Here is a 26,157-nt window from a genome sequence, read left to right on the forward strand (position 1 = left end):
CTTGGAATTTTTAACGCTCTTTAATTAAAAAAATTTTGAGTACCTTTAAAGTCCTGTAGTTTTTTTTGGATAAGTCAATTTTTTTATTATGAGACTTTTGCATGGAACTCTTTCACGGAGAACAGAACTCTAATCATAACTCCTGGAAAACTGCAAATTAAAATTTTTTCGGAATTGTTAAAGTGATATGGTTTTTTGGATTTTGGGGAGATGGTAAACTGTTAAGAAACTTTTTCATTGAATTATTCCGGGGTTAAGAGAACTCTGGTAATAATTTCGGGAACTCTTTCAATTTTCAAATTTAAAATGTTCAGTTTACTTAAGTGCGCTGTTGATTTTCGGATTTTTAGTTGATCAAAAGTGGTGCGAGAGTGTTCTATAGAACTCTTTCAGGTGGAGCAGAACTCTAGTCAGAACTTATGGAATTTTTAAAGATAAAAAATATTCGAAATGTTGTAGCTTTTATATATTTTTTTATAAAGAAAAATGAATTTTTCCTTTTTTATAAATAAAAAGGCAGACTATAACTCACCATTTTTTTATAAATTTAGTTTTTCATTTCAAAAAAATTATATTTCGACCTTCTTTTTAAATTTAGGTCAACAAGATTTTAAGACAATATACTTTTAGAGTGACGTAAAATCTGGAGTATCTTGAAAGGATCACTTGATACTTTCTATTTTTCGAGGCAAGATGTCGGAACTTGTCCTTGCTCTAAATTAATGATTCTCGCATATAATTTTTTTTTTCTTTAAATTTTCCTGTCTACATGTTTTTATTTTATTATAGTTTATCAATAATATATTGATGCTTAGTTCTTAGGCGCATACATTCCGAATTGTCATAATTTTTATAATTTTGAATTACTATTAAGATAATTTTTAATTTATCGAATTTTAATTTTACGTAATGTTTATAATACCGAATTATTATGTAATACCATTTTTATTTTACCAAGTTACTATTTGTCATACTTTTTATATTTTCGAATTAATATTTAACAACATTCTTAATTTTTTGATATACCCTTTGTCATAATTGTTTATATTTTCGAATTACTGTTTAACCGAATTTTTTCGAATTACAATTTGTCATCATTTTTATATTACCGAATTAATATTTAACATAATTTTTATTTTTTCGAATTACAATTTTTCATAATTTTTATATTTGTAAATTACTATTTTGTTACAATTTTCTATTTTTCTGAATTACTATTGAACAAAATTTTTATTCATCCAAATTACCGTTTGTTATAATATTTATATTCTCGAATAACTGTTTAACACAATTTTTATGTTATTGAATTACTACATAGCATTATTTTTATTCTTCCGAATACCATAAATTTCCTTGTTCCTAAATTGGCGTCCGGCATTCTGAGTAGCTAATTCGAATTTTGCGGCATTAGTACACTAATCAGAATGTTGGACGCCACTTTAAGAAAAATTAAATGTATGTTGGTCGATAATTTCACAGACCATTTAATTTTTCGAAATCTTGTTATCCAAAAAAAGAACTAGATTGTCACTAAAAATGTAGTAGCTTTTTTTAGGGACTTATAGATTTTTCTCAAGAAACCAGTAAATTGTTATTAATAATCTAGTGTTTTTGTCGTAAAATGAGATTTTATTAAATTGAATTTCCTGTCCCGAAATTCGAATTAGCTACTCAGAATTTATTAATAAAAACCACGCCATTTTTAGTGACAATCTAGTGTTTTTTCGGGAAATTAATATTCGATAAATTCAATTTTCTGCTAAATGAATACCTACCGTAAATTACATTTTTCCTAAAATAGCATCCGGCATTCTAATTGGGTAAATAAAGCCGCGAAATTGGAATCAGGCAATGAGAATGCCGAAAGAAATTTTATTAAAAATTAAATTTATGGTAGGTATTCGTTTAACAGGAAATTCAATCAATCGAAATCTCATTTTTTCGAAAGAGCACATGAATATCTACCATAAATTTTATTCTTACTAAAATGGCGTCCCTCATTCTGATTGGTTAAATAATGCCGCGAAAATTGAATCTGGTAATGAGAATGCCGGAAGCAATCTTATTAAGAATGAAATTTATGGTAGGTATTCGTTTGACAGGAAATTCAATTCAAGAAATCATATTGTTTTGATAAAACACTAAACCTTTAAGAACTATTTCGTGATTTTCTAACAACAATCTAGGGATAAAAAACAGGACCTTCTTAATCAGAATTCAGTGGCTTTTTTTTGGAAAAATAAAATTCGGTAAGTTGAATTTTATCAGAAATGAATAACTCCTTAAATTAATTTCTCTCAAAAATGGCATCCAGCTTTCTGATTGGTTAAATAAACTACCGCGAAATTTGAATCAGGCAATGAAAATGCCGAAAGCAATTTGATTGAAGAATGAAATTTATGGTAGTTATTCCTTTAACAGGAAAATCAATTTATCGAAATCATTTTCTTTCGAAAAACACATGAATACCTAACATAAATTTATTCTTTCTAAAATTGCGTCAGGCATTCTAATTGGTGGAATAATGCCGCGAAACTTGAATCCGACAATGAGAATTCCAGAAGAATTTATATTCAGAATTAAACTTATGTTACATTCAGTTACATAGTAATTGGAAAAAATGATATTAAATAATAATTAAGCATTATAAAAATTAGGTCAAATTATAACTCTATTAAATAAAAATTATGTTGAATAATATTTCGGTATTATAAAAATAACGTAAAATTATAATTTGGCAAAATAAAATTTATTTTAAATGGTAATTCGGAAATATAAAAATTATTAAAAATTCGGTATTATACAAATTATGTCAAATTATAACTCGATAAAATTAAATTATGTTAAATAATAATTCGTTATTATATAAGTTATAAAAAATTTCTATTCGCGCACGTCGTTCTATTTGAAAATAAATGAAAAAAATTCTTTTATTTATGGAAATATTGGTAATTGTTGGCGACACGCTCCACTTCATTTTTCACAATGAAAATGTTAACATTTCCATTTTTTGCTTCAATTGCGATTAGGTTAATCACCAAAGAAAAAAAATCGATGATGCGTCACATTCGTATATTAAAAATTGCTACAGAGAAAATGTCCTTCGCCAAAGTAAAGTCTATATTTTATTCATAAGGATATCAAAAATTTTTAATATTTGAATAAATAAATCAATATTTGATCGGATTTTTTAATAATTTCGAAATTTTTAATTTACTGTTTTAAGTAGTGCAAGTTACTAATTACATCAACTCGTTCTTATTGGTAGAAAAAGTTTTTAACTCAAAAATTGTGTTTTGTTGTTGTTAAATTTTACTGTTTTTTATTTGAAATAAAAATATTGTTTCTTGAAATATCAACTATTATATTTTTTGTTGATGATAATTAATCTTTTTTTTTTAATTTGGCCACTTGGTTGAAACTTGAAACACTTTAATGGAAATTATTTTATGTTGGTTGCAGATTCATATCTTTGGTTTAAAATTTAACTATTTTAGAAAAAATTAATTTTTTTAGTTGAAATTTTATCTATTCCATTTTCGGTTGATTTTTTTTGTGAGAATAATCTTCTTGAGGGAAAGTTAATTTTTTTATTTGGTTTATAATTAAAATATTTTTTTGGTTGGAAATTCGTCTTTTTTTGCAAAAAATCAATCTTTTGGTTAGCAATTCGTAATTTGAGATTAAAATTCATCTGTTTGGTTGAAAATTCTCCTATTTTATTTTTAATTTAATTTAATAATTGCAAATTTATCTATTCCATTTTTAGTTCAAACTTCGTGCATGGATTTCTTTTTATTTGGTTCAAATTTGAACTTTATTTATTCAAAATTTCCATTTGCTATGTTGAAAATTAATTCTTGGTTGAAAATCCTTTGAGTTTATTGAAAATATGTCTTTTTTCGTAGAAAAATAATTTACTTGGTTGAAATTTCATATTTTTATTTAATAAATCAACTAGGCAAGATTGATTTTGAATTATATTTATTTATTAATTCGTTTTTATTTATTCATTATAATCAATTTTATTTATCTATTTATCAAGAATTTTTATGAAGAATAATATTAAGATTTATTTATTTGTTGTAAGTATTTATTAAATTTTATAAGTAGTTTTTAAAATTAGATTGCGGTATTAGTAGTCAGGTCCGCCTCGTTACCAAGTTCAGAATTTAATTGTGGATCGAGGATAGATTGATGAGTTATTAGTGCTGCCTTCGTTTTAATGACCATAAATTTTCTCCTGAAAGCCTCGTTCCGAGCAAAAAAGGAAGCAGGAAGTTACTTGGAATTTTTAAAAAATTTTTTAAATTGTAAACAGCTATTTAGAATTTTTAGAACATGAAAAGTGTCACTCTTATTAAGTAATTCGATACCTGTATCTTAATATGAATTTAGAAAAACCTGTGAATCTAGGAAATTCCAGGAATTCAATGTGTTCAAGAATACAGGGAAAACTATACAAAAATTTAGTTTTTTTAAAGAAATTTTACTAATTGAAGGAATTTTAACGATTCATGAAATTCCACGAATTCATTATACTCTAAGAATTCATGAAATTCTAATAATTCATCAAATTCTAAGAATTCAAGAGATGCTTCCATTTTAGGGCATTCTATGAATTTAAGAAATTCCATGAATTTAAGATAAAGATTTTTTTATTATTTTATTTTTCACCTGAATCCATAGAATTGAAAGAGTTTATTTGGACATTCCAAAAAAATTGAACAAATTCTGCTATTAAAAAAAATTCTACTAATTCAAGCAATTCTGCGAATTTAAGGAATTTCGCTTCTCGACTTCAAAAAATCTAGGAAATTTTACGAATTCATGAAGTTCGGGGAATTCAGGAAATCCTACGAATTCATAAATTCTAATAATACAGGAAATTCTATGAATTTAAGGAATTTCGCTCCTCGATTCGAAGGAATTCAGAGAATTCAGAAAGTTTTACAAATTCCGTAAATTTTACGAATTAATTAAATTTTACGAATTTAAGAAATTCTGCTAATTTTACAAATTCAGTGAATTCTATTAATTTACCATAAGTCGTAGAGACTTTAAGGAATTCAAATAATCCGTGAAATTCTACGAATTCCAGAATTTATATTATATTTATTATAAATTTTAGGAATTCATGAAATTCTACGAATTTTTGAAATTCTGGGAATTCCGGAAATTCTACAAATTTATGAAATTACGTGAATTCAGGAAATTCTTCCAATTCGGGAAATTCTTCGGATTCAGAAAATTCTACGAATTCGTGAAATTCTTCGGATTCAGAAAATTCTACGAATTCATGAAATTTGACAAATTCATGAAATTGTAAGAATTTTGGGAAATTCTACGAATTCAAGAAATTCCCAGAATTTTGACAATCCTATGAAATCGGATAATTCGATGAATTCATCGATTTCTTCGAATGTATATAATTCAATAAATTCAAAGAATTCTATCAATACAAATAATTTCTCGAATTCTATGAATGTAGGCCATATTGTGAATTAAGGAAATTTAAAGAATTTAAAAAACTTTTGAAAATTATGCGTATTCAGGGAATTCCATGAATTTAAAGAATACGACTGATTAAAATAATTTTACAAATTCTTTGGATCCGGGAATATTTTATAAATTTAGTGAATTCTCCAAATTCCGGGAATTCTAGGAATTCCAAGAATTTGGGAAATTCCAAAAATTTGGAAAATTTCAAGAAATTGGGAAATTCAATAAATTTAGAGAATTCAAAGTATTCGACCAATTAAAATAATTCCACGAATTCTTTGAATTTTCTCATTTTCCTGAATCAACTGAATTTTTCCGAGTTCCTTACTTCATTTTAAAATTCTTGATACTTAAAGAAATCCACGTATTTAAGGAATTCTAAGAGCTCAAGAAATTCTATAAATTTAGGGAACTCCACGTATTCTACGAATTCTAACAATTTATGGAATTCTACAGATTCGTGGATTTTCAAGAATTTGTAAAATTCTACGAAATTAGAAAATTCAATGAATTCAAATAATTTCATCTATTCAGAAAATGTTATGGATTTAAAGAATTCTATAGATTCAAGGAATTCTACGAATTCAGGCAATCCACAGAACTCAATGAATTCAGGAATTTTCGTGAATTTTAAAAGAATTTGAAAGCGTTCAAAAACATTCGAAGCAATAAATAAGAATGAAAAAGACTCTAAAGAACTTCAAAGAATTTAAGGCAATGTGCTGTTTAAATAGATTATTAATAATTTATTAGCGTCTAGTGCGTTTGGTAAATTTATTACTAGTATTTCTATTTTTATTTTATTTTATGAATAATTTGAAAATGAGTTTCTTGAATTTGTATTGACGTTTGAATTGGATGATTTTTTTTCTTAATTGAAGCAATTTCAGTAAGAAAACGATACGATTTATGTGGGAAAAATAAATCTGACAGTATGAAAGAAGTACAATGAAATTGTTTAATTATTAAGGAATGTTGCTTTCATAGTCATAAATAATATAGGCAAATTATAGCAATTTCTAATTGTTCCAGTCATTTAACTTTCCGGTAATTAAGATGGGAACGGATGGTATTCAATCAATATTATATCATGTTCAACGCCTTGAACCCAATAGATATGCAGATCTTCTATTTATATTTTTTTGCCTTGAACAAAGATGTATTTAAAGAAAATTTTAATGTATATTTTTTTCCATTTAAAATTTTAGACATATTTTGGTTTCTTCCAAATTAGTTTAATTTCGGATTCAACTATTATTTTCAATTTTCAAATAGGTTCAATTTTAAATTGTTCAATTTTCTATATTTTTATATTCAACTGAAATTTCGGAATTTTGAAAATGATAAATTACAATTTGACAGTTAATAATTTAAAACGTTTGAGCAAATTTGGTATTTTCAACTCTTTTTTTGAGTTGGAAGGGAGCAATTTTTTTTTTAATTGGCAGAGGGTATTAATATAATTTTCAGATTTTTATTGTATTTTTACTGAGTAGAAAGAGAGAAAATGTTCGGTTTCAATTCTTTCTGAATTGTAAGAGGGATATTTTTTTATTTTTTAAATTTTTATCGAGTTGTCAGGGAGAATATTTTACATTTTAAAGATTTTTATGGACTTAAAAGGGACAAAATTTTGTTTTCAAATATTTTGAGAATTAGAGGAGAAATATTTTTTTTTAGTTACATGACCTTTATGGATTTGGAAGGGAGCAAAATTTGGTTTTCGATTTTTTCTGAATTGGGAGACACATTCTTTATTTTTAAAATTTGTATGGAGTGGGAAGGGTGGAAATTTTGGTTTTCAATATTTTATGAATTGGAAGAGGGATATTTTTCGGATTTTTATGAAGTTGGAAATTTAGTTTTTCATTTTTTTTTTCTGAATTGGAAGAGGCCATTGTATTTTTGTATTGATTTTTTCATTATTTTTCTTTTTGATTTTTTTTCTGACCTGGTAAAGGGACAGTTTGTTATTTTTAAGATTTTTATCGAGTTTGAAGGTAACTAGTTTTGGCTTTAAATATTTCAGAAGTTGGAAGAGGGATGGAGCAAATTTTTTTCTTTAATTTTTTCAGAATTGGAAAAGGAAAATTTTATATTCTTAAGATTTTTATCGAGTTCGAAGCGGGGAAATATTGTTTTTAATGTTTTCTTATAAATTAGAAGAGGCCATTATTTTATTTTATAATTTTTATTTGTTATTTTTTACATTGTATTTTAGGCTTTTATTTTTTTCTGAACTGAAAAAGGGACAGTTTGTTATTTTTAAGATTTTCATCGAGTTTGAAGGGAAGAACTTTTTGTTTTAAATATCTTATGAACCGAAAGAGGGATATTTTTTACAAGTTTATAAAGTTGGAAAAAAGCACATTTCTTGTTCATTTTTTTTCTGAAATGGAAGAGGCCATTGTATGTTTTCATTAATTTTTTTTTGTGTTTCAATTTTTTTGTACTGGAAAAGTGATATTTTGATATTCTTAAAATTTTTATCGAGTTGGAAGGGGGGAAATATTGTTTATATATTTCTTTTATATTAGAAGATGTCATTATATTATTTTCTAATTTTTTTTTCCAAATTGTATTTTACATTTTAATTTGGTTCTGAATTGTATGAGGTCATTTTCTTCTTTTAAAGATTTTTTTGGAATTAAAAGGGAGCCAATTTTGGGTTTCAATATTTTATGAATTGGAAGAGGAATATTTTTTAGATTTTTATGAAATTGAAAAGGATCATTTTTTTATTTTTATTTATTTTTTGAATCGGAAGAAGCCAATGCATTTTTAATTTTGATTTTTGCTTTTCAATTGATTCTGAACTGGAAAAGGGCAGCTTTGTTATTTTTAACATTTTTATCGTTGTCGAAAGGAGATTTTTTTCCAATTTTTTCTTAATTGGAAGAGGAAAAATTTATATTTTTAAATTTTGTATTGTGCTAGAAGAAAGAAAATATTGTTTTTAATTTTTTCCTAAATTGGAAGAGGCCATTATATTTTTTCATTAACATTTTTTTTCTATTTTTTGCTGAATTGGAACAGACATTTTTTATTTTTAAGAAATTTATGGAGATGGACAGGATGAAATATTGGATTATAATTTTTTCTGAATTGAATAAGCGGAATTTTATATTTTAAATACTTTTAACGATTTGAAAAAGAAAAAATATTGTTTTGCATTTTTTCCTAATTGGAAGAGGCCATTATTTTCTTTTGTTATTTATTTTTAATTTACTTTTCAATTTCTTTTTTAATTGGAAAAGGACATTTTTTATAATTTTAACTTTTTTCAGTTGACAAGAAGACAACTTTGATTTATAATCATTTCTGAATTGCGAGAGGGATATTTTTAAAAAAAAAATTTATGAAGTTGGAAGGTAGGAAATTTCGGGTTTTAATTTTTTCTAAATTGGGAGAGAAATTTGTTTAAAAACATTTTCATTTTTAGTTTCTTATGAAGTTTGAATGGAGTAAGTTTTTTTTAAAATTTTTTTGTTGGAAAGGAGCAAGTTTTGTTTTTCATTTTTTTCCGAATTAAAAAAGAGATTTATAAAAATATATTTTTATTGAATTTGAAGGAAAAAAATTTTGGTTTTCATTTTTTTATGGATTGGAAGGGGAAATTTTTTGTTTTTAAAATTTGCATGGATTTGGAAGGAAGAGAATGTTGTTTTTCAAATTTCTATGAATTAGAAAAGGAAACTTTTTTTTTTGTTAAGATTTTTATCAAGTTGAAAGGGAGGCCATTTTGGTTTTTAATTTTTTCTAAATTGTCAGAGGTGATTTTTTTTTTGTTTTTAGCATTTTTTTTTTAGTTTGAATGGATCAACATTTGTTTTTCATTTTTCCAGAATTGGAAGAGATATTTTTTATTTTTAAGATTTTTATAGAGTTGTCAGGAAGAAAATGTTGTTTTATTATTTTTTTATAAAATAAAATAGGTACTTTTTTTCAATAATTTTATAGGCGGGGATGAAGTTAAATTTTTTTCTACATTGAAAGAGGACATTTTTTGTTTTTAATATTCTTATTATTATTTTTCTCTCTTTTATTATTTTTTTTCTGGATTGGAAGAGGGATATTTTTAGGGATTGGAAGTGGTAATTTAAAAAACATTGTTATTGACTTAGAAGGGAAGAAATTTTTGTTAAAAATTTCTCTGACTTGGAATAGGAATCTTTTTCAGCACTTTTATTGCGCTTTTGTATTTTTAACATTAGGATGCAATTTGAGTAGGAAATCATTGTTTTAGATTGATTTTTTCTCGGAAATTGGTTCTTTTAACTTTGTATATTAATTTATAAATTAAAAATGCAAATTTTGGCACTTTCAAGAGTGAAAAAAAAATTAATGGTAGACTGTATAGGCGCTATTCGGATATAAATAGGTAGAATTTTGGGATTTCTTTGTTGTTAATTAAAAAAAAGAAAAGTTTTTTGTTTTTGCTTTCAGTATCGAAGGAGAAAATTTTGAAAATCTTGGCCTAATGTCTGTATGGTCAACGAGCACTGGACGCAATTCAGTCTTCGGTGCGGAGGGTGGATTACCCCCCTCCTCACACCAACAAATTAACACCCAACCTCTCGCACACCTGCACAGCACAACAGGCCACTGCTTTCATAAAAGGTTTCACACCTGTCAGGTTAGTGCTTCTAATTCCTAATTCTTATTTCCTAATTTCAAAGTTCATTTTACAAATTCTTTTTTTTTTATTACAAAATATCAGCAAATAAATATATTCTAGTGTATTCCTTAAATATTTGGAATTCTCGGAATTCATTTAATTATCTGAAATCAGATATCTCTGAATTCCCGGAAATAATTTGAATTATTTCATTTCATGAAAACTTCTAATTTGAAAGCATTCTCTGAAATAATCTGAACTTCTTGAATTCTTTGAATATGATGAATTTCTTGAATTTTCTGAGTTGTTTGAATTCGTTAGATTTTTTTCAATATCCTGAATTCCGTGAAATGCTTGGCATACTTGAACATTCAGAATATCTTAAAATCCTTGGATTTTCTTAAATCCTTAAATCCGCTGTATTAAAAGAATTATATGAAATTATTAGAAATTCTTTAATTCCTTGAATATTATGAATTCCTTGAATTTTTAAAATCGTTTTTATTATTCTGAATTACCTGAGTTTCTTCAATATTTTGAGTTTAAAGATTTCCTGGAATTTTCTGAATGCTCTTAATTTCTTGGATTCTCTGAATTCTTGAATCTCTGAAATTATTTGAATTTCTGTAATTCCTTGAATATTATGAATTCTTCGAATTCTCTTGATCCCTCGAATTATCTTAATTCCTTGAATCCGATCTATTAAAAGAATTCTCGAAACTTATTTGAATTCCCTTAATTCGTTAAAATCCTTTTTATTATTCTGAAATAGAAGAGATATTTTTTATTTTTAAGATTTTTATAGAGTTTGTAGGAAGGCAGTTTATTTATTTTTCTAAATATTATAAATTCTGTAAATGTTAAGAATTCCATAAAATATTTAAATTTTCTGAAATTCTCTAAAATCTCTAAATTTCTGAAATTTTAAAAATTCTCTGAAATCTTCAAATTTCTTGAATTCTCTGAATCCCTTGAATGCTCTTAAATTTTTTAAAGTCTTAGAATTCCTTGCAATTAAAATTTTTTTTAAATATCCTACATTCCGTAAATATTCAGAATATCAGAAAATCTTAAATTAAATTCCAAGAATTCAGGTAATTCCAATAATTTAGGGATTTCTAAGAATTCAGGGAATTAAAAACACTAAGGGAATTCCAAAAACTAAGGGAATTCCAAAAACTAAGAGAACTGCAATAATTCAGGGATTTCTAGGAATTCAGGGAATTCAAAACACTAAGGGATTTCAAAAAACTAAGGGAATTTCAATAAATCAGGGAATTTAAAATATTGAGGGAATTCCAATAATTCAAGGATTTCTAAGAATTCAGGGAATTCAAAACACCAATGGAATTCCAAAAACTAAGGGAATTCCAATAATCCAGGGAATTCAAAACATTAAGAGAATTCCAAAAACTAAGGGAATTCCAATAATTTTGGGATTTCTAAGAATTCAGGGAATTCAAAACATTAAGAAAATTACAATAATGAAGGGAATTCCAAGAATCTAGGGAATTGCAAAAACTAAAGAAATTCCAAGAATTAAGCAAATTCTAAAAATAAAGGGATTTCAAGAATTAAGGGAATTCCAATAATTAAGAAAATTTAAAGAATAAAGGGATTTCAAGATTTAAGGGAATTCCAAGAATTTAGGAAATTCTAAAAATAAAGGGATTTCAAGAATTAAGGGAATTCCAAGAATTAAGGAAATTCCAATAATTAAGAAAATTTAAAGAATAAAAGGATTTCAAGATTTAAGGGAATTCCAAGAATTTAGGAAATTCTAAAAATAAAGGGATTTCAAGAATTAAGGGAATTCCAAGAATTAAGGGAATTCCAAGAATTAAGGAAATTCCAATAATTAAGAAAATTTAAAGAATAAAAGGATTTCAAGATTTAAGGGAATTCCAAGAATTTAGGAAATTTTAAGAATAAAGGGATTCCAAGAATGAAGGGATTTACAATAATTGAAGGAATTCCAAGAAGTAAGGAAATTCCAATAATTTAGAGAATCCCAAGAATTAAAGGAATTTTCTAACTGCAAAAAATTCCCTGAAATCCTTGAATTTTCTAATTCCTTAAATTCATATAAGTCCTTTAATTCTTTAAAATCCTTTTTATTATTCTGAAAAAGAAGAGATATTTTTTAATTTTAAGAGTTTTATACAGTTTGTAGGAAGGTAGTTTATTTATTTTCTCTAAACTGAAAAAGGTACTTTTTTTGTTTTCAATGTTTTTTTAGGTGGGGAGAGAAAGCTTAATTTTGTATCTGAATTGAAAGAGGACGCTTTTTGTTTTTAATATTTTTATTAGGTTGGAAATGAGCAAGTTTTGTTTTTAATTTTTTCTCCGGATTGGAAAAGGGATTAAAAAAAAAAATTTTATATTGAGTTTGAAGAGGGAAAGTTTTGGTTTTCAATTTTTCATGGATTGGAATGGGATCCCTCAAATTCGCTGAATTCCCTAAATTCCTTGCGTTTTTTAATTCCTTAAATCCACTGAATTAAGAGAATTCTCTGAATTCTCGAATCTGTAAAATTCTTTGAATTTCTTGAATTCCTGAAATTCTCTAAAATCCTTTCTATTCATATGAAATTCTTAAATATTATGAATTTCAAAATTTCCTTGAATTCCCTAAATGCTCTAAAATCCCTGAAATTGACTGAATTGCCTGAAATCCTTGAATTTTTAAATTTCCCAAATCCACTGAATTAGGAGAATTCTCTGAATTCTTGAAGCTCTGAAATTATTTCAGTTTCTTGAATTCCTTGAATTCTTTAAAATCCTTTTTAACATTCTGAATTCCCTGAATCTCCTTGAATATTCTGATTTTCAGAAATTCCTAAAATTCCCTAAATGCTCTGAAGTCCCTAAAATCCTCTGAATTCTCTGAAATTTTTTAATTCTCTTGTTTGGTCGAATTCTCTAAAGTAACTAAACTAAATGCTCTTAAATCCTGCAATTCTCTGAAATCCCTGATGTCCCTGAATATTCAGAATTCCCTAAAATTCTTTAATTATTATTTTTTTAAATTCGCTTAATTGAAAGAATTCTCTGAATTCTTGAGGTCAAATTACCTGAATTCCCTGAAATCTTTTAATTCTCTGTATGTCTTGAAATCTTTGAATTCTTTTAATTTCCTGAATTCATTAAATTTTCTGAAATCCTTGAATTCTCTGAAATCCAGAAATTCTGATAATATTCTGAATTACGTGAGTTTCTTGAATATTCTGAATTTCGCGATTCTTCTCAATGCTAAAAAAATCCTTCAAATTCTGTAAATTGTTCGAAATATTGGAATTTTCTGAATATTCGGAATTGCCTGAATTCCTAAAATATTCTGAAATATCTAAATTCCTTAAAATCTCTGGATTCTAAACATTCTTTGAATTCTCTGAATTCCTCGAATTCTCCAGTTGTTCTAAAATCCCCGAAATTCGTAGAATGTCCAGAAATTCGTTAATTCCTTAAGTATCCTGCATTCCTCGCATATTATCAATTCGTAAAATTCCTTGAAATTTTCTAAATTCTTCAAATGTCTTGAATTACCAAAATGCTTTGAATTCTTTTAAATTCCTTAAGTAATCCGAATTCTTTGAATTCTCTGTATTACTAGGAATCTTTAAATTCCTTGATTTCTTTCAACATTCTCAATTCGTTGAGTTTTTTTTAATATTATGAGTTCCTGAAATTCCCTAAATGCTCTAAAATCTCAGAAATTCTGTCAATTCCTGGAACATTCTGAATTCCTTGAATATTATCATTTTCTAAAATTATTGAAATTCTCTAAATTTGCTGAATTCTTTGAATACTCTAAATTCTCTGAAAATCCTCAACCCGCTTGATTCCCGGAATTAATTGAATTCCTGGAATTCTCTGAATTTCCTGAATTCCTTAAATTTTCTGAAAGTCTCTATATTTCCGAAAATCTCTAAATTGCTGAAATTTTTAAAATCCTCTTAAAGATTAAAAAGTCTTGAATACTCTGAATCCCTTAAATGTTCTTAAATTTGTTTAATTCTTAAATTTCCGTGCAATTTTTAATGTCTTGAATATCCTACATTCCGTAAATATTCTAAATATCAGAAAATCCTTAATTAAATTACAAGAATTCAGGAAATTCAGGAAAATTCAGGAAATTCCAAGAACTCAGAGATTTATAAGAATTCATGAAATTCAAAAAATTAAGGGAATTCAAAGAGTTAAAGGAATGACAAGAATTAAAAAATTCAAGGACTTCTAAGAATTAAGGGAACTCCAAGATATAAGAAAATTCCAATAATTTAGGAAATTCCAAGAATCCAGGGAATTGCAAGAACTAAAGGAATTCCAAGAATAAAGGGATTCCAGAAATTAAAGGAACTCCAAGAATGAAGGAATTTAAAATAATTGAAGGAATTCCGAAAATTAAGGAAATTCCAATAATTAAAAGAATTCCAAGACTTAAAGGAGCTCCACAGATTCAAGGAATTCTAAGAATAAAGGGAACTCCAAGAATTAAGAAAATACTAAAGCTTTAAGAAATTCCAAGAATCTAGGAAATCTCAATAACTCAGGGAATTCCAGGAATTAAGAGAATCCCAAGAATTACCGAAATTCCAATAATTCAGAGAATTCCAGGAGTTTCACGAATTTCAAGAATTCCACGAATTAAAGGAATTATAAGAATTAGGGAAATTCCAAAAATTTAGGGAAATCCAAGAACTAAAGGAATTCCAAGGATTAAGGAATTTCCAATAATTTAGAGAATTTCAAGAATCCAGGACTTCTAAGAGTTAAGGGATTTCCAAAAATTAAGTCAATTCCAAGAATTGAAGGAATTCCAAGAATCAAGGAAATTCTAAGAATTTAGTGATCTATAAGGACTCAGGAAATTACAAGAATTAAGGGAATTCCAAGAATAAGGGATATTCCAATAATTCAGGGAATTCCAAGAAACCAGTGAATTCCACGGACTTGAAATTAATGCAAGGAATTTAGGAAATTCGGAGGAATTTAGAGAATTGCTAGGATTTAAAACAAAATTCAAATGTAAATTGGAAGAAATTCAAGTGTGTTTGAAATTATTTGAAATAATATACTTAACCCGAGAGTATTAATTAGTGAACATTCAAAATTTACCTACAAAAAATGCAATGTGCCCACTCTAGAATATACTACATTTTTAGTAAATAGTTCATCAATAATTAAAATAAAACTTAAGTTTGACTTATTTTTCAATGCTTGCTTCGAAAATCAACAATCGTAAGTTTATTTCTACATTTAATTCGATTAATTTGAATTCCTATAAAAAATCCAAAGACTCGCAATATCGCACTTTTTTTGCTTAAATGCTGTTCAAACAGCACAACAATTTGCATTTCAACACTCACGTGCAAAAAACGCCAAAGATAATATTATCACTTTCCTTTATTTTTATTTGTTGTTACTGCGCTTTTAAGTCATTCTGCAGCACGATTTTAATGCATATAGGTATTGTGAAAAAACAAGCTTTTGAAAATGACTACAAAAATTTGTCATCATATTTCGACGTCTCCATTCCATATCGCTCCACGTAGAGTTTAGGCGGTGTACAGCTTTCTTTCGTGCTTAGGCGGTGTACATCTCAGTCGCGTTTGGGCGGTATACCGCTCAACATAGCTTTTAGGCGGTGGTACCGTTCTATATAGAGTTTAGGCGGTGTACAGCTCTTGTCGAGTTCAGGCGGTGTAAATTTATCCGTCGTTTATAAACAGTATACAACTCTCCTTCACGTTTGGGCGGAATACTGCTCCACATAATGTTTAGGCGGTGTACACCTTTCCATCGAGCTTAGGCAGTGTAAATTTATCCGTCGTTTTCAGGCGGTACACAGCTCTCATTCGCGTTTGGGTGGTGTACTGCTCCACATACCGTTTAGGCGGTGTACGGCTCTCCACCATATTTAGGCGGCGTACAGCTCCTCGTTCTGTTTAGGCTGTATAAATGTATCTTACGAGTTTGAACGGTATATACCACATAGCATCTAGGCGGTGTACAGCTCTCCCTCCGGGTTTAGGCGGTGTAAGTGTATCCTTTGAGTTTAGGCGGTATACAACTCGCAGATTTTCGCGGAACTGGACGGTATACATATATTTATCGCTTTTGGGCAGTATACAGCTCTTCGTCGCGTCTGGGCAGTGTACCGCGACACGATGACTCGCGTGAGAGCTGTATACCGCCTAAATTTGATTTGTAACAGTATAGAATGCAGGCGTTGATTTTTATTTTGTTTATATATTAAGCTTTTATTGTCTTCTATAATTATTTGTATTTTTTATTTCTACAATTATTGCTGCAATTGCGATTTCTTTATGGCCTACTAACATTTCCTTTCAGCTTCTCTTATTAATTATTGTTCTTGTTGTTTTTTGTTTGGTTCAGCACCTGTTGGTTTTTTTGTCCTACGTGGGACTTGCAACAAGCTCTTCTGTTGGCACCATCATTTGGTACGTTTTTCTAAACTCTAAACTAAATTGCTCAACACACGAGCTTTTAAATTCTCGCTACTAACATTCCTCTTTCATTTTTCTAACCGGGCAGAAACAGAATTTTGACATTTTGTTCGCTCTATTCTTTCATTTTTAATTATTTATTGCTACCTATTTCACATTTTTTACAAGTGTTTTCAGGATAAACCCAAAAGAGAGTTTTCTAGAATAATAGGCCGCGGACTCACCAAAATATTGACACTATTTGATACTTTTTTTTTACTATGAGACAATTTTGGTATTATTTCGAAAAACATGTTACTGAAGACACTGTTTACTCAAAATTTTTGTTTACTAATGTCACTTTTTCGAAATGTTAAGTTTAATTTTGCCGATTATTAATCAAATCATTTTTGAAGGAAAAAAATCTGCCTCGGTCCGGATTTGAACCAGGAACGACACTAATCACTAGTGGAGCGTTTAAGCAGTTAAACGTGTTATGGAAAATTTAACTGCCTCGTAGAAAATTCACTTTTCTAGTTGAAAATCATTGTTTTTTATTGAAAATTAAACTATTCCATTTTCAGTTAAAAATGTATGCCTTTTGTTAAAAATTATATTTTTTTGCGTGTACACTCTATTTTTCAGGATAAAAATTTATCTTTTTTAATCAAGAATTGAAGTACTTTGTTGAACATTCGTCTTTGTTGAAAAAGCTAACTGTTTTTCTTAGAAGTTCATTTATTTGATTGAAAATTAATCATTTTAGTTGAAATTTTTTTTGTTTTGTTAAAAATAATTTTTTTTGCAACTGACAGTGTTGAAATATTTTGCTGCAGATTTAACTGATTGGTTGTAAATGAACTTTGTTGTTGAAAATTATATATATTTTTTGATTACTTTTTTTTTCTACTGAAAATTTAACTATTGTGTTGAAATTTTAACTAACTGTTTGTAAATTGCATTTTTTCATAAAAATTCATTTTCTAAAATTAAAATTAAACTACATTATTTTTTGTTAAAATTTAAATAATTTTAGTTGAAAATTTTACTGTTTGGAAAATTAACTTTTTTGTTGAAAATTCAACTTTCTTTTTTAGAAAATGTGTCTTTTTGTCTTGAAAATTCAACTTATTTTTTAACATTATTATTTTTTTTTGGTTAAAGTTTCATCATTTTAGTAGAAAATTTTACTGCTTGGTTGGAAGATTAATTTTTTTGATGAAAATTTAACCTTTTTTTTTTAGGAAACTCTTTCTTGGTTTTGAAAATTCTATTTTTGGCTACCGAAAAGTCGGCTTCCTTCATAAAATATGCTGCATTTTATTTTTTATGGGAAATTCATCTTTTAAGGCTAAAAATTCCACTCTTTACTTAAAAGTTGAACTATTTTCTTAAAAAATAATAGAAAATAAACAAATTAATTTAATTCAAAAATTTGTTTTAATAAAAATTTAACTATTCCATTTTGCGGTTGAGAATGATTTTTTTTTAGAAAATTAATCTTCTTAGTTGAAAATTGACCTTTTTGGTTGAAAATTGTTTTTTTGGTTAAAAGTTATTTTTTTAAAATGAAAATTCAACTAGTTAATTGAAAATATAACTGATTGGTTTTAAATGTACTTTTTTGTTGAAAATTCATATTCACTGGTTGCAAATTGGTTTTTTTTTCGGCTAGAACTTATTTTTTTCAACTGAAAATTTAATTGTTTTTTTTTTTAAATTTAACTAATTGGATGTAAATGAACTTTTTTGTTGAAAATTCAAATGTTTTATAGAAATTTCAACTATTTGGTAGAAAATTAATCTTTTTTTTGTAGAAAACTTGTGTTTTTTTTTTTAATTGAAAATTAATATTTGGAAATGAAAATTAAACTATTTCGCTTTTTGTTAAAAATTCATTATTTTTAGTTCGAAAATTCAACTATTTAGTTAAAAAATTTTAGAATAAAAAAATATAAACTAAAAATTAATCAAATAAAATTTTGACTAATATCACATCCATTGTTCAAACTATACTAATTAAATACTACTACTAATTAAAATAAAATATTTTTTTTATTTATGGGCTAAAAAAATGGCTCGTAAAAACGAAAAAAGGTGAATTCTCAAAAAAATGTTTAAAGTTTATATTTTCAACACAAATGATTTTGATAAAATATTAAAAACAGCTCAAATAATCAAAAGAAGACTTTTCAACAAAATTGTTTACTTTTACCACAAAATTTTGGATTTCTGACAAAGAAAATTAATTTTATGTTCAAAAATATGAATTTTCAATCGAAAATGGAATATTTTAGTTTTCATTGAAAAAACATTTAAATTTATAAAAAAGAATTTTCTATGAAGCCTTTTAATTTTCCGCCAAAATCGTAGAATTTTTTAACAACTTGTTAAATTTTTAAACCAAAAGAATGATTTTTTCACAAAAAATTTGAATTTTCAAGCTAAAAATAAAATTTTCAACAAAAAAAAAAAAAAATTTCAACGAAAAATGAATTATTTTACCAAATTGTTGATTTTTCAATAAAAAGATAAAAATTTTAACAAAAAATAGAATTTCTTACCAAATTGTTGAATTTTCAAGACAATAAGACGAATTTTCTACAAAGAAGTTGAATTTTCCATAGAAAAGTTTATTTTTTGACCAAACAGATAACTTTTCTCCTAAAATTATGCATCTTTAACTAAAAAAAAAAAAAAAACAATTTGATTCAATCGAAAAGGGTATTTTTCAACAAAATAATTTATTTTACACCAAATTGTGGAATTTAGAAAAATTAAATTTAAAAAATAATTTTATATATAGCAGTTAAATTTTCTTCCAAATAATTGAATTTTCAACAAAAAGTTTTAAATTTTTGACAAAAATTGTGAATCTTTAATAAAAAAAAACAATTTTGCAAAAATTAGTTGAATTTTCAACGAAAATAAAGAGAAATTTTTAACCGATTTTTATCCGATTCATTTTTATACGAAATTCTTGAATTTTCAACAGATAAAATTAATTTTGTACCTAAAAAATATTAATTTCCAACAGAAAGACGTATTTTAAAAAAAAGAAGATATTTTCAACAAAAACGTTTATATTCCAATCAAACAGTTAGTTTTTTCGATTCAAATTTTGAATATTTTATCAAAAAATAGATTTTATAAAAAGTATTTGAATTTTCAACCAGAAAAAGAGAAATTTTCAATGATGAATTTAATAGTTGATATTTCAATAAAAAATTATTTTAATACAAAATAAAAAAAAAGAGTGTAACTCATAAAACAAGGCGATTTGTCAGTCAAATAGTTTATTTTTACACCAAATGATTGAATTTATAACAAAAAAATTAATTTTTTACAAAAGAAAATAAGAATTTTCAGTAATTCATATATTCTAAGCTTTTTTTAACTAAATAGTTTAATTTTAATTACAGAGAATGAATTTTTTATGAAAAATCTAATTTACAAATAATTAGTTATATTTCCGACACATTAGTTAAAATTTTCAGTTGAAAAAATAATTTTTAACCAAAACAGAAAAATGAATTTTCAACCTGAATTTTTGAAATTAAAAAAAGTTTATTTACAGCCAATAAATTAAATTTTCTAACAAATAATTCAACTTTCTCATGCAAAAAAAAAATTATTTTTCGCAAAAAAAAATTTGAACTAAAATTATTATTATTCAACCGAAAAATTGAACTTTCAAGAAAAACAGTTGGATTTAATCAACAAAGACGAATTTAAAACTAAATACTTGAATTCTTAACAGAAACAGATTAATGTTTAACAAAAAATGGATTTTATAGAAACAAAAAATACAAAAAACGAATTTTCAACTAAATATATACATTTTTAAACAAAAAGTTAAATTTATAAACTTTAAAAAAATTAATTTCTAACCAAGAATGGAATAAGTAAATCTTCATTAAGAAAAATTAATAAAAAATCTTTTTAAACGAATTTTCTACAATACAGTTGGATTTTCTACCAATTTGTAAAATTTCCTAAACAAAAAGATGAATTTTCTATACATATAAGTTGAAATTTCAATCCGTAAATATCAAATTTCAACAAAAAAAAATCATTTTCAAACAAAAGATTAATTGTCTACTAAAATTATGAATTTTTAAAAACAAAAATTAATTTTTAAGAAAGTTGTTTCAACTTTCAAACAAGAAGTTAAATATTCAATTTAGGAAAACCATAAATATAAAAAAAGGTAGAATTTAACAAAAAAATACTAGTTTTAAAGAAAGTGTTGGAATCCTCAACTGAAAAAGATTTATTTTTAACTAAAAAAATCATGTACAAAAAAAAATTGAACAAAATATATAAATTTGTAACCAAATAGTTACATTTTCAATCAAGAAGATTAATTTTATAAAAAAATTAATTTTCAATAAAATAGTTGTATTTTCAGTCTAAAAAGGATCATTTATTAAAAGTTATTTTAAATCTACAGGGAATTTTGAAATTTAAATTTGGCGGCCATACTTCTGCTATTTTTAAAAGAGGAATTTTGGAAATTGTCAGATACTATAAATTATTATTATTATTATTATTATAAAAATATAATTTATCATAAAAAATTATTTAAATTATATAATAGGATTTCTATCATAGAATCAATGAATTCAGATTTGTTCAAAATTCTCCCTTATTTTTTATCAATTAGCCTCCTGTTTCTCAGGAATCGAAAATGACATTCATGAATTCATTTTGCAATTTTATATACAAAATTGGAAAAATTGGTTTTGAAATAATTTTTTTTTCTGCAGTCAAAGATGTCTCAATCTGGCGATGGCCTCCACACTCCAGGGTATCTTGCTTGGAGGAAACTTCAACTTAGCAGAGCAAAACTCAAGGCTTCGAGTAAAACATCCGCCCTTCTCTCTGGTTTTGCCATGGTAATATTTTTATTAGTTAATATTTTTATTAATTATCATTCTTTCTATTTGCTTATCTATTTTAATCTCGTTTTCGAATCCAAAAACTTTTTTTATGGATTTAAAAATATTTCAAAATAATTCAAAAGAACTCGAAAGAATTGAAAAGAGCTTAAAAGAATTCACCAGAATTAGAAAAATCAAAATTATTCGAATGCAGTTAAAAGAATTCTTCCGAGGACTTCAATGTAATTCGAAAAATTACAAAGATTTAAAAAGATTTTAAATCATTTTAAAAAATTGAAAATAATTTAAAAGATTGGAAAATAATTCAGAAGAATTAAAAAAAATCAAATCAAAACAAATCGAATGCACTCAAATGAATTCTTCTTAAGACTTCAGTTTAATTTAAAAAATTCAAAAGAATAAGAAAGAATTAAAAATAATTTAAAATAATTCGAATGCATTCAAAAAAATTATTTTAAAGACATCCATATCATTTAAAAAATCAACATTTAAAAAATAATTTGAAGTAATTCAAATGAATTCAAAAGAATCTTTTGAAGACTGCAATACAAGTTAAAAAACTCAAAAGAGGAGAAAATAATTGAAAATGATTCAAAAGAGTTCAAAATAATTGAAACTTTAAAAGAATTCAGAAGAATAAAAAAAATGTTTTAAAATAAGTCGAATGCATTCAAAGGAATTCTTCTAATAACTGAATGTAATTAAAAAATCAAAAGTTTAAAAAATAATTGAAAGTATTTAAAAAGAATTCAGAAGAATTAAAAAAAAATAATAATGAAGAATAATTTGAATGCGGTCAAAATAACTATTCTGAAGTCTTCAATTTAATTTTTAAAAATTCAAAAGATTAAAAAAGCATTGAAAATAATTTAAAAGAGTTCAGAAGAATTAATCAATGATTCGAATAAATTCAAAAGACTTCATTCAAAAGCTTTAATATATTTGTAAAAATTCAAAAGACTAAAAAATAATTCACAATAACTTAAATGAATTTAAAAGAATAAAAAAATAATTAAAAATAATATGAATGCATTCAAAAGAATTTTTTTAAAGACTTCAATATAATTTAAAATTTTGTTTTAATTATAAGAGAATTGAAAAAAACTTGAAAATAACTCAAAATAATTGAAAATAGTTTACAAGAATTTAGAAGAATTCAAATAATTAAAATAAATCGAATGCATTCAAAAGACTAAATATAATTGACAACTCAAAAGTTTAAAAAATAATTGAAAATATTTGAAAAGAAATCAGAAGAATAAAAAAATTTAAATAATTAAGAATAATTCGAATGAATTCACAAAAAATTTTTTAAAGGCTTCAATATAATTTGAAAAATTCAAAAGACTATAAAAGAATTGACAATAACTTAAATGAATTCAAAAGAATTGAAATGATTTAAAAACAATTTGGAAGAATAACTTTTTTTTTAATTCAAAATAATGTGAATGCTTTTATAAAAATGCATTTAAAGACTTCGATATAATTTAAAATGATCAAAAAGTTAAAACAGAATTCAAAATAATTAAAAATAATTCAGAAGAATTAAAAAAACAAAGCAAAATAATTTAAAATAATTCAAAATAGTTTACAAGAATTTAGAAGAAATAAAATAATTTAAAATACATCGAATTTATTCAATAGAATTCCTTTAAAGACTAAATATAATTGAAAAATCAAAAGTTTAAAAAAGAATTGGAAATATTTTAAAAGAATTCAGAAGAATTAAAAAATAATAATTCGAATGAATTCAGAAGAATTATTTTGAAGACTTAAATATAATTTAAAATATTCAAACGATGAGAAAAGAATTGACAATAGTTTAAAATAATTTAAAATAATCCGATTGCATTAAAAAAAATCTTCTGAAGACTTCGATATAATTAAAAAAAATTCAAAAAGTTCAAAAAGAATAAAAAATAATTGATAAATTCAGAAGCATAAAAAAAACAAAATAATTCAAAATGACTCTTTTAAAGACTTCATTATAATTTGGAAAATTCAAAAAGTTAAAAAATAATCTACAATAATTTAAAAGAATTAAAAAGAATTGAAAAGATTTAAAAAAATTAGAAGAATGAAAAAACAAAGCAAAATAATTCAAAAGAATTCAAATAGATTCAAAAGAATTATTTTAAAGACTTTAATATAATTTTAAAGATTGAAAAGAATATAAAAGAATTGAAAAGTGTTTAAAATAATGAAAAGGAATTAAAAATAATTAAAAATAATTCCAACAATTTGACAGAATTAAAGGTGAATTTAATTATTTAATTAATCTGATTGGTCAAGAACCTAGATGCAAATCCTTTGTGAAACTATAAAAAAATAATTTCAAAAACTTCAAAAGAATTGAAAATAATTTAAAATGATGCAAAATAAATACAAAAAATACGATATAATAAAAAATAATTCTTCTGATAAGATCAGAATAATCTAAAATAATTCTAAATAATTCAATACAAATCAAAAAGAATTTAAAAGAATTTGAGAGAAGTCAAGAGATTTGGAAACAATTAAAAATAATTAAAAGTTACTTTAAAGACTTCTAAATAATCCAAAAGAATTAAAGAGCATTGAAAGGAAATCTTTATTCAAAATAATTCTGAAAAAATCTTAAAAATTAAAAATATTTCAAAATAATTTCAGCCGTTCAAAGAATTAAAAATAATTCAAAATGATCAAAAATAATTCTAAATAAGTTACCAGAGTGAAAATTTTTGAAAAAGAATTCCTTTAAATACGTCAAAAGAATCCAAAGGTACTATAAACAATTGCAAATATTTATAAGTAATTAAAAATATTTTGTGACCAATTCGCAAGAATTTAAAATAATGAAATTCGATCTAATTCAAAATAATTCAAAATAATTCAAAATAATTTAAAATAATTACAAAAATCCTAAAGGACTCCAAATAATTCAAAAGAATTAAAAAGGACGGGAAATCATTCAAAAGACCTCCAACAATTTACAGAATACGAAAGTATAATGAATAAGAAAAATAATTTAAAATCTAAATAATGCAAAAGAATTCAAACGAATTTTTGTAAAAACTTTAAATCGATTTTAAATAAATCGAAATAGTTTTCAAAAGCTAGAAAGAATTCAAAAGAATTCTTATAAAGAGTTCAAAACAATTCAAAATATTTTAAAAATAATACGAAGAATTAAAAAAAAATTTTTTTAATTCTAAATAATTCTAAATAATATAAAAGAATTCAAAAGCATTGTTTTAAAGTCTTCTTCTAAAAACTATGAAAGAATTTAAAATATTAAAATAATTCAAAATGATTGTAAGAAATTCAAAAATGTTTAAAATTGAAAAGAATTGATTGTATATTTAAAAGAATTCCATATAATATTTAAAATTTCGCATTTGAAAGAATTAAAAATTATTTAAAAAGAATTCAAACGAATTTCTGCAAAAACTTTAAAACAATTCTAAATAAATCGAAATAATTTTAAAAAATTCAATAGAGTTCAAAAGCTTTTTTAAAATTATTATTTTCAATAATTCGAAAGAATTCTTTGAATAATTCAAAAGAAATCAAACGATTATATGTAAAGGGTTCAAAAAAGTTCTAAATCATTAAAAATTTTTAAAGAATTTAAAAGAATTCACAACCATTATTCTAAAGGGAATAAAATCATTATTTTAAATTAATTTTTTTTAGATACTTTGAAAGAATATAAAATAATTTTAAATGATTTAAAAAATTTCAAATAATTTAAAAGAATGCACGTTAAAAAAAAATTCTTCTACAGATATTGAAAGATTTTAAAATTATAAAATTCTACATTATTCACAATAATTCAATATAATTTTGAAAAAATCGAAAGAATTCCAAAGAATTCTTGTATATAATTCCAAAGAATTTAAACGTATTTTTTGAATTTTTTTTAAACGATGCGAAATTCGAAATAATTTTAAAAAATTTAAAAGATTTCAAAAGTGTTTTGGAAAAGACGTCTTCTAACTAATTCGAAAAATTCAAAAGAATTGATGGTGGACTCAAAAGAATCCGATTGAATATAAAAGATTTTAAAATATTATAATTCAAAATAATTAAAAATAATTTTAAAAAATCGAAAAAATCCAAAGGATATCGTTTAAATAATTCCAAAGAATTCAAACGTATTTTTAGAAAATGTTTCCAACAATTATAAATAATTCAAAATAACTGTAAAAAATTTTTAAGAATTCAAAAGAATTTTTTTAAACACTAGTTTCAAATAATTCGAAAAATTTAGAAAAATTAATTGTGTATTTAAAAGAATTTCATAGAATAGAAAAGCAGTTAAAACAATTAAAAATTATTCACAAAAATTCTTCTAAATAATTCAAAGAAATTTAAATGTATTTTTGTAAAAATTCAACAGAATAAAAAAATGTCCCGAAAGAATTCTTCTAATTAATCAAAAAGAATTTGTCTGTGTAATTAAAAAAAAATTAAACGAATGTTTGTAAAGACTTCAAAAGAATTCAAAATAATTTAAAAAATTCAAATAATTCGAAAGTATTCAAAATCATTATTTTAAATAATTTTTCTATTTTTTGAAAGAATTTCTTTGAAAGAATTAAAAATAATCTCGGAAATAATAAAATTCAAAATAATAAATAATTCGAAAGAATTGAAAAGAATTCAAACTTATTTTTATAAAAACGTAAAAACAATTCGAAAT

At 24.5% G+C, this 26,157-nt stretch overlaps 1 protein-coding gene across 4 annotated transcripts in view; it reads left to right on the top strand.

The window, feature by feature from the left end:
• Positions 1-26,157, top strand: part of LOC117181769 (calcium release-activated calcium channel protein 1) — a 133,870-nt gene that overhangs the window by 99,961 nt on the left and 7,752 nt on the right. For 3 of the 4 annotated variants that reach the window (XM_033374915.1, XM_033374845.1, XM_033374768.1), the window contains exons 2-3: positions 9,949-10,138; positions 21,339-21,467. In XM_033374915.1, the coding sequence (XP_033230806.1) occupies positions 9,983-10,138; positions 21,339-21,467 (285 nt within the window). In that variant the 5' untranslated portion in view covers positions 9,949-9,982. Of the gene's footprint in view, positions 1-9,948; positions 10,139-16,519; positions 16,585-21,338; positions 21,468-26,157 lie in introns of those variants that run through there. The other variant, XM_033374978.1, reaches the window with a different exon arrangement.

Source organism: Belonocnema kinseyi, chromosome 1 (genome assembly GCF_010883055.1).
Source record: "Belonocnema kinseyi isolate 2016_QV_RU_SX_M_011 chromosome 1, B_treatae_v1, whole genome shotgun sequence".
In the NCBI taxonomy this organism is placed as follows: Eukaryota; Metazoa; Arthropoda; class Insecta; order Hymenoptera; family Cynipidae; genus Belonocnema; species Belonocnema kinseyi.